General features: G+C 38.1%; 1 protein-coding gene across 1 annotated transcript; it reads right to left on the bottom strand.

Annotated features, from left to right (window-relative positions):
• Positions 1–1688: 1688 nt before the first annotated feature.
• On the bottom strand, positions 1689–9625 carry LOC103717427 (U-box domain-containing protein 33-like). The gene is made up of 9 exons (XM_008805808.5): positions 9031–9625; positions 6887–7008; positions 6535–6656; positions 6280–6384; positions 4844–5318; positions 4160–4300; positions 3441–3968; positions 2522–3289; positions 1689–2074 (listed from the first exon to the last, which is right to left on the bottom strand). Exons 1-9 carry the CDS (start codon positions 9236–9238, stop codon positions 1886–1888), a joined length of 2658 nt encoding a protein of 885 aa, XP_008804030.4. The 5' UTR covers positions 9239–9625; the 3' UTR covers positions 1689–1885.
• Between the last annotated feature and the right edge of the window lie 100 nt (positions 9626–9725).

Below are 9725 nucleotides of genomic sequence, written 5' to 3'. Positions count from 1 at the left end.
TGTTTCAAAATCTGAAAAATATGATTGGGCAAAATTTGTTTTGTATATATATGCATTCTCAGCATGGCTATGATCTGGCCCGGCCAATGAGGACTATTTATGGGCCATGTTGACTTGTAATCTATGAGAAACTAGTTTCAACACCGCATCACCGGTGACTAGAATAGTAGCATTTGGAACATTGTACCACCGGTGGTTAATAATAGTTTGGCACTTTGTGCATTTTGATCTATACCACTGGGTTATGTGGCTATAGCCGGATATCTAGTTTCTGGTATTTTTTTATGAAAACAATAGTATACTTGAAAAAAATATATATATTATTTGAGAAATGATTTATTTCTCGATCAATATTTTATGCTTTTAGTTAATTATTTGGCGTGCTTTGATCCTACTTTGGGGTATTATGTTGCTTATTGGGCTAGCGTAGCTCATTATTATAGTTTCTATGTTTTTCATATCCGAATGCATAATTACTTAAAACTTGGAAAGCACACTAGCTCTTTTGAAAATACTTTCAGTTATTAGAGTTTTAGTCAGACTAGTTAGAATATTTTATTTAATTTATATTAATAGTTATCAAATATTGACTTATATCATTTTGGAACTATTGTAAGAACCATTTGGATAAGTTCTTGATTAAATAAATTTTTAGAAATTATTATTGCTTTGATATGATATGTAGCCTTGCATACTTGTATAGTCTGCTTTATACAGGCATGCGGCGTCTGTTACGCCCTGGATTCGAGGCGTGATAGGTTATAGGCCCGATGAAAGTTTCAAGTGTACTTCATGGATGCCTGAAGTATCTTCTGCAGGATAATTGATACTTTATTGAAAATGTATCTAGTTCTCATGAAAAGTTGTCAACTAGTACGTCAAATGATCTAAGTAGAGTTCATTTTATCGTAGCATTATAATTATGCAGTGTCAACAAAGTATGGCATACTCCCCCTTGAAAAAACACGAGGGTGCATAGATAAGAGAGGAGAGGAGACAACCGCAAAAAGTTGGTGTACTTTGTTCAAGAAAAATACCCTGAAGAAAAAAAAGTCCATGGTAAGTCTCAGGACCAAGGATCACATACGTCTAGGTTTTTGGGTAAGAGGCATCTTGTATTATTGAATGTATTATGAATAATATAACTAACTATATTTCTTTAAAAAATAATGACCACATTATGTTTAATGGTTTTGATCAGAGATTATAATTGATTATTGTTTTGCACCGAATGTAACTAAAGTTTCTGGTCTCTGATAATTTGTGCCTCTATTAATCAAACTTGGGTTCGCTAGCTGCCATTGGCAGTGTTCTCTTTGGTGCATGACCTAGCCAAAATTTTAAGTTCAAACCTGGGGGGAAAAAAATCTAACTATTTCTTTAAAAAAGTTATGAGCTTCCCAGAGGATAGCAAGTCACTAGGATCCATATTCCATCCAAGTTTAATTCTCAGTTAATTTTGGTCTCATTCTTAATTCCTTTCTGATAATCTCGATCTCGCTTTTTGCACCATCATAAGCATCCAGCATATTGGTCTCCATAATCTAACTCCTATAGTAAGCTAGGGGAGGGAACATGTTAGCTGCAACTTGCACTTCCATACGGTTTCTTGACTAAGAAAATTGTTGCTTGGTCTCAGACCATGCATAAAAATGATAATAAGACTAACAAAATGACACAAACATATGTAGGAGGGCAGAAAATTAAAAAATTTACATAAACAAAAGGAATTCAGTTACACCTTTTACTCCTGGATTGATTTAGAAAGGATATCTAGCTAGGCATACAAGTACACACAAATATATTCTTCGTGGTTGGGATCTGAATACATGTACAGACAATTGAGAAATGAAGAGGGTTAAAGATATTACAAATGAGTAATAATTCACAACTGCTGCTGCTGCTGCCATTCCTGAATGGCAGAACGAAGAGCACGGTTTGGAATAAGCTCACAATGGGGAAGTTCTAGGTTGGTCATGGGTGAGGTGTTGTGCCCGCCATCAATCCAACCTCTTATAGCCTCAACTTCATATGTGAAGCCATCTGCTGCTATGTGTGGATCCTTCATGATCTCCTGAAATTATGCACATTTGTAAAAAGAAAATACGCATCAACAAATAACCATTAAAGAAGGGACTATGTTAGCAAAATTTTGATAGCAAGGACTCCGAAAAAACATGGCCCATGATTAAAACATATATAATTTCCATTGACAAGGGGAGAAAAACTTATGAGCTAACCAAAGCTAAATAATGAATGTGCACTAGCATCCAAAATTTTAGATATCTGACATGAACACAGAGTCACTTCTCTAGCCAACCTGGTTAATAGTGATCAACATAGTTATAGAAGCAGAATCCCCCATTGGAGGTCGTTCATTGATCAAACAAAGTGGATCAGTGGAATATGGCGCATGAGTCAAATTCTTGGAGCAAAGCAGCCCAATCCAAACACTGATTCCTCATATTTGATTTATTGGTAGTATTTAAATCAACTGCATACAATACTAACTACGACTAACCTGAAATATTGGACAGATGAAGTAGGAGGGGATGCGGTTATTGTCATCTGAGAATGACCCAAATGATGATGGTGACACAGATAATGAAGCAGCCTTCATCATGGGCTCAACCACCCTCCAAGCCTCCCCCACGAGATCTGGACGGCTTTTCCGGCTCATCTTGCAGCATCTCACACCCAAGTGGGCCAACTGCTTGGCCTGCAGAAAAGGCCAGTCCCCTGCTGAGGGATCAATCATCGCATGTAGGTATCCTTTATCCAAGGCTTCCTGTACTTCTCTACCAATGCCCAAGGCAGGTCTCCCTGTCAAGAGTCGTAGGATTATGATCCCAAAGGAGTACACATCAGATTGTGGTGTGAGCTCCCCAGTGACAAGAAATTCAGGATCCATGTAGGCAAACGTGCCCTTGGGGTGTGTGTGGCGGTAGAGAGTTGCGGTGGTAGTACTGGAGTGGATGATAAGACGGCAGATGCCGAAGTCACCAAGCTTGCTAACAAAATTGGCATCAAGAAGGATGTTATCAGGTTTGAGGTCACCATGAACCACAGGATGGGGCTTATTCGAGTGTAGGAAGATCAGAGCTGAACAAATCTCAGCAATAATCCGGGTGCGGACTTGCCATGTGATGGGTGGGGTATTGTTCATGCAGGTAAGACGGTCCTCGAGGCTTCCATTGGGAAGGAACTCATACACAAGAGCCCAAGATTCTGAGCATGCTCCTATAAGTGTAACCAGATTTGGGTGCCTCACCTTACTGAGAACAGCCACCTGCAATGAGAATATAAGAAGAGCACACCTTTTAATTATACAAGATTAAACACTTGTTCGTACCTCAATAAAGAGCCAAAAAAGGAAAAAGCTTTGTACATATCGGCAATAATGAATTATTCTGAGCTCACAGTTGAACAATTGAGATTACCTCTTGATGGAACTCTGATCGACCTTGCAGACTTCCAGGATGCAACATCTTTATAGCCATGGCAGTGTTGCGGAGAAAACCTTTATACACACTTCCAAATCCACCTTCTCCGATCTTCAGTGAATCACTGAAATTTTGAGTTGCTTGCTCGAGATCTGAGTAGGAAAACTCAACATTCAATTCCTCATAATTACCAGTGATCGACTGCTCTCTCCTCTGACGTAGCTCTTCAGCTTCTTTAACTGCAACATCTCGCTCCCGCTGCAACACCTCTTTTTCTGCTTGGAGAGAATGGAGGAGGTATCGGGCTGCTGACAGTTTTTCTTCTAAATCCTTGGCAATACAATCAGAATCAGCAATCTGAAGTTCCAATGCTGACTTCTGCTCATTTGCCTTTTGGAGTCGTTCATTTATTTCATCTTGCTGATTTTTGAGCTTTTCTACTTCCAGCTTTTCTCTTGCGAGCGTTTCCTCAATTTCTTTCCTTTGTTTCACTTCCTTGGCATGTAAGTCCTCTGATGCTTTGGCCTGCAAGATGACTCTGGGATTGGTGAGCTAGACATACTAGATTACCAGATTATTTTACTTTAACATTCCTTAGCTCTTTACAAATTAACTGCATGAGATCATATTCATGACCATGATCCAATTATCACGCATGGTTTGTTCATGATGCAGTCGCCTTCACAAAAAACAGGTTATACAAATAACAGACTTACTTTCTGCAGAACTACAACCAGATCCTTCTCAGCTTTGCAACGCCTGCGTGACTCTTCATAAGCTTCATTTTTTAAGTTCTCAGCCTCTGTTAGGGCTTGATGAAGTTTAGCATATACATCGGCATCTATACCCAAATCTTCCTGCAAAAAGAACATAAACATCTTCAGATCAGAGATTTCAGCATCCATAATTTGTTAGATTACCAGTTATTTAAACACCTACTTGAGCAATCAAATTCTAGCCCCCGCATGGAGATTTATTTCATAAAGATTTGCATTCAAAACAATCAACAAAGGATTAAGAGATCATCTAATGCAGTTTGTTAAAGAGTATGACCACTTCTTTTCCTTCCTTCAAGCATTTTTACCAGAAAATAGGGTTACCCATGAAGCAGAAGTCTAGCATGAGAGGGCTCCATGAAAGAATTAGCAGATTAGCAGATTTTAGAATTGGTTGTGAACCCTCTTAGTTTTGAACTATTAGAAAAGGTAATTTAGGCAAGAGAGTAATGCACTATGAAACCTAGAAGACCAGTTGATGGGTAAGGAGACCAATTATGACTGGTTACAGTTTAAGTATTGCAAACTACATGAGAATTTTACTAAAATATCAAATTTTCAGCTTGTCCATTTCTTGATCCCTCAAGACAATGAACAATTAGGAAACAAGTAAACAGTACGCACCAGCTCGTGATGTGGAGATGAAATTTGAAGATCCTCGTTGGATTCATGCACTGATGGTAACATTACAGACCCGATTTCACTCTCCTCGTCCTTAGGCAGTGAAAATGAACCAGAGTTGCTGAGTAATCCATCACTTGTTGACCACGATGAAGGGTCAGAACTCTGAGAACTCCTTGAAATCCCTTCCCATGGATCAACAGAGCTTCCGTCTGTGCTTAACCTGCTGTGTAGAGTCAATGTTCTAATGGGCCCCAACGGGGATACCACTCCCAAAATTTCACCATCAGGAGAACCATAATTGTCAGATTTTGACCTGTGCCTGAAAAGATCTTGCACAGGATTTGCATGCCTGTTTGTTAATCCAGAATGCTCTTGAAATAAAGACAATGATCTCAACTGTTCAGACTGGCTAGATATTGAGCTAGAGCTGGCTGTGGGTAATTGCGATATCCCAGATGCATCTAAACTTCCTTCCCTATTAATGACATGGTTGCAGTGCACACAAATATGAGACACAGTTAAACTTATTAAACATATGAAAAGATTAGTGTACATTAAAGAATAAGGAAAGCAGATGGAGTTTATTTAGTTTGGCTTGCCAGAGGGAAGGTACTGGAAGTTTCAGTAATGGATATCTCATTAACTATAACAACACTGTCATGCTTTCAAGGTGTGAAATTGCAAAGAAATCTTTTTTTTATCACCAGAAACGAATGTACATGTTTATTTCTTGCTTTTTCCTACACTGCAATGTCAAGCAGTGACCGATAACGAACATGCTGTGATGATATAGAGATTGGCAACACTCAGAGATACTTATGCATTAGACTTATGATCAGGCAGACAGCAGGTCTCATTTATACATGGTTTTATCTATATACTAGCAGTCCTGCAGTGAAGAACATATAGAAACATGAGCAAAAAACTTTCTTAAATTTCATCAGACAGAAGTGAGTTTACTGTCAATCTAATACCTTGGAACAAGCACACACATTTTAGAGTATCTGTTGTTTATTCTTGGAAACAGATAAATGATAGAAAAGCCAAAAAACCAACAACTTAGACTGAGAACAGGAAAAGTTGTTTGACAAGAGATAATATGTACTTGTTTCTAAGTGGTCGCAACAAACTGATAAAAACAATTTGAGTGGAAAAATCTCATTTGACAGATTCAAAGATTAATCATTCAGGACAACAAGGGGAAACAAACAGCACCTGATCAATGGGTTTTATGGATCTCATATATAGTTCAATACTTAACCAGTGGTTGATGTGTAACATATGCTTTCAGATCTGGAATATTAAACAACATAACTACTTATATCCTGCATACCTTTCAGGATGCATAACATACCAGAAGTTGCCAATCTGGATAGATATACTTACCCAAAAGTTAGTACATTAACAAGAAAACTATTTTTAAATATTAATCATACCTGGTACAGATCCAGTTTCCTTTGCAAACAAACCATATCTTGCATGATGGATCAGCTTCTTCTTTAACAGTGATTGCAGTCTTGGACTTGGGCACTTTCATTTTCCTATAATTCAAAGATGTTGCATCGAACAAGAATTCAAAACTATAGAGCTTAGTTCAAGGTTTAATCGATAAGAATGAGTTTAAAATTCTTCACTTATAAGAATTTTATTCCTAGAAAATACTGTGCAGACTAATCTCATATTGTTCTTACTTTGTATAGTGCTTGTCTGCTGCTGCTCCCATGACAAGCTTGGTGATCCCATGTTGAGCAATAAGCTCTACCAGCCCTTTCCCGACATTGTCCATCTCGATTACTAATTTCTCAGCTCTTACCTGAAACAACAAAAAATTTACTTAAAATGTGATGGTACATTACTATTCTTTTCGTAATTATAGTATTGGAAATGTACTAGAAATGCTTTGAATTAAAGCTTCAGAAGAAAAACATATTGAAAAAGAAAAGGAGTGACCATTTGCTTGGCCTTGGTTTTCATTTGAGTAGCATCACTTGGTGGTTATAAAATATCAAGAAAAAGAAAAAGATAAGAAGCATCAAATGGCACCTTCAGCTGTGAGCACACAGCAATGTATCCATCTAAACTTCTATTCATCTTCTCCCTCTCAAGTTGTCTGTATGCATTGACCTGCAGTGGCTTTAGTGAGCTTGCAGGAAATCTGCCCCCCACTGAAGTCAAAATGAATGCAAAAATACTTGAGTATCGCTAATAAAAGCAATTAGATACAAAACTGTATCCACCATAACTTAAATATTGAGAATTGAACTGAATTGGATTACTTTCTACTGGTAGGTAATTACCAAATTGTAGAGAAAAAAAAGGCACAGCATTTTTTTTATTTTTATTTTTTTGAGAAAAATGGTGGAACCCCACCAAACAGCAGATTTAAAAGGGATTTTCTGTTCCTAAATCATCAACCACTTCAACCAAGTATAAAATCATGGGCTATCAACGAAGTTTTTTTCATTTTTCCCTCTTTTCTAAATACTAACTGAAACATGAAGAAAGGAATAGAACTAACTTGCCATTACAGTACTAAGTTTTGGATACTCAATGAATGGTATAGTTATACAATGAACAAATAAGAAAGGTGATGCAATAGCTAAGGAAGCAGCTGAGACCTATTGCATGAAGCCAATGTTTAAAGCCCATGAGATTTTCCAGGCCAAAGGAAAAAAGCTCAAAGAAATTCACATGATTTATTTCAAAGAATCAATCATAAAGCATTTTTGGTAGAGTATCCAAATTAACCATTTTTTCCCATAATCCAGATTTCACCAGACTACCAGGAATCCTCTTCATTCATAATTTGCAAATATGATAAAATAACGCTCACATCAACCAGTCTAATATGCCCAATAATTGTATAATCAAATCATATAAGAGAATTTCCAATATTTCCTTTCCACACTTGTAGAATCTCCTTACTGATTAGAAAAGGATAAATGTGGATGTATTCAAGGATAGGTTCAAGGAGGTCCCACATCTATAAATAGGAAAAACTGGTCAATGTAAAATCTATCTAAGTTAAAATCTAATTTTAGGTTCTCTCCATCTTTTTGTATGTTGTGAGTTATTTTCTGTTGCTTTTGTGCCTCCTATGTTTTTATGTCAGCATAGTTTGCCTCTACTAAAATATTGCCATGTGCACTAAAAGGGTACTTTAGACCAAAGTGCAACTACTAAATGTGGGCAATCCAAAAAAATTATATAAAATAAACTGTTCATAAGGGGGAAAGCCAATTTTATTTTCTTTAAATATATTCCTAGGAGATGGAAGAAAGGGATTGGACTAAATTGGAGCTTTTTTAAACTTGACCACAAAAAAAGGAGCTTTTGATGATGGGTAATCATCAAATTCTGTTAAAAATATATATTTTTTATCCAAACAGGAATTGAGTGATGAACAGATGAAATTGGGGAGTGCTAAATCATGGGAACTTGCTGAAGCCTAAAATTAAGGGGGAAAAGTCTTAATATGACATAAATATTCAACCAAGTCAACTACTAATTTTTGGTTTATCCATCAAATTATTACAACAAGAAAAATTATGGCTTCTTTTTCTTTTATTATAAGAATTGAGAATTGAAGGGGGAATTTAATTGAGTTGGAGTACCTGATCATATAATGTGTATTCATCAAATACCAGAATTAAAAAAAATACAGCACGGTGTAGGTCAAACTGAACTATAAATTCATGATTTACCCAACAAATAATGCAAATAACATCAAAACATGGGGAACTTCTCCCCACTTCTTCTCCTAGAGAGAAAAATGGATTAGAAGAACAGGATGACTTAATCCGAGTGGGAGCACTCAAACGAGAGCATTCAGCAGTCCCCAAATCTATGAAGAATTCCATAAAAAGGTGTGCACTTTCCCCTCAAATTGACTCGTTAATACATGGCTAATCAACCAAACTATACATAGAAGAAGAGAAGGAATTGAACTCAGTTCGAACACTCAATCATGGACATCCACCAAGTCCTAAAATCAAAGAACGAATCCCCTAAAAGATGCCATGTTTGTATCAAATTCAGCTATAAATTCATGTTTATTCAGCAAATTATTATACATGCAAGAAATGATCCATCCAAAAGGAGAGGAAAAAAAAGATTTTTTTTGCCCTAAATTGTTCTTGAAATCACAAGAGTCAACAATAGGCGAACAGAAGGCGAGCAGGGCGTACGCATGTTGATCATCTGGGCGGGCCTGTGAACGTGAGCGATGACAATCTTCGCGTCCCGGGAGACGCTCCGAAGCACCCAGGAAAAGTTGGCCTTTCCGGCCTTGAACTCCTCCCCCACCGCCACATAAACCTTCTCCTCCGCCGGCGCCGGCGCCTCCTCGATCTCTCCCACGCCGCTCGACCCCGCCGGGCTCACCACGGCCATCATACAACGAAGAAAAACACCTCCTCCTACCCTCCCTCTCTCTCTCTCTCCCCCTCTCTCCCTCTCTCGTAGGAACAAAGGAACGGCTGGTTGCCTTATCGGGGAAAACAGGGCAAATGACAAAGAAAATTAAAAAGTGGGATTTTTTTTCGCTCCAAGATCGGTCGCTGCAATCTTAGCCATCTCTCGCCCTCGTCTTAGCGTCGGCTTGCGACGGCTCTTGCTTTGGCGTTGGAGTCGATGGATTGTTGTAGGTTGATATTTGGAGCGATTTTAGGAAGGGAGCTGGAAAGTTCGAGTGGGCTTCCAAAACCGGGAGCCGCCTGAAGAAACCGGGTTGACTCTTGTCATAAGTCAACTGGCACGGAAATGGAGGAGTCCGAACTTCGCACGGTAATATTCCGTGAGGGGCCATGCTCACCTTCGCCTCTCTTTCCCAGGTTCCAATCTGGGCTCTTTTAGTTGACCCAAAAAAAAAATAAAAAATAAA

Source organism: Phoenix dactylifera, chromosome 3 (genome assembly GCF_051530095.1).
Source record: "Phoenix dactylifera cultivar Ajwa chromosome 3, Ajwa_hap1_PhDact_Kaust_v1.1, whole genome shotgun sequence".
Taxonomy (NCBI): domain Eukaryota; kingdom Viridiplantae; phylum Streptophyta; class Magnoliopsida; order Arecales; family Arecaceae; genus Phoenix; species Phoenix dactylifera.
Note: the sequence above shows the minus strand (reverse complement) of the source record. Positions and strands in the feature narration are given on the sequence as shown.

What these genes read in the sequence shown, in the direction of transcription:
- LOC103717427 (XM_008805808.5), bottom strand. Translation starts at nt 9,238, where the DNA reads ATGATGGCCGTGGTGAGCCCGGCGGGGTCGAGCGGCGTGGGAGAGATC. An exon ending in GGAAACTGGATCTGTACCAG is followed by an intron (nt 5,319 to 6,279) that starts GTATGATTAATA and finishes TGTCATTAATAG; the next exon opens with GGAAGGAAGTTTAGATGCAT. An exon ending in TCATCTGTCCAATATTTCAG is followed by an intron (nt 2,075 to 2,521) that starts GTTAGTCGTAGT and finishes GCATAATTTCAG; the next exon opens with GAGATCATGAAGGATCCACA.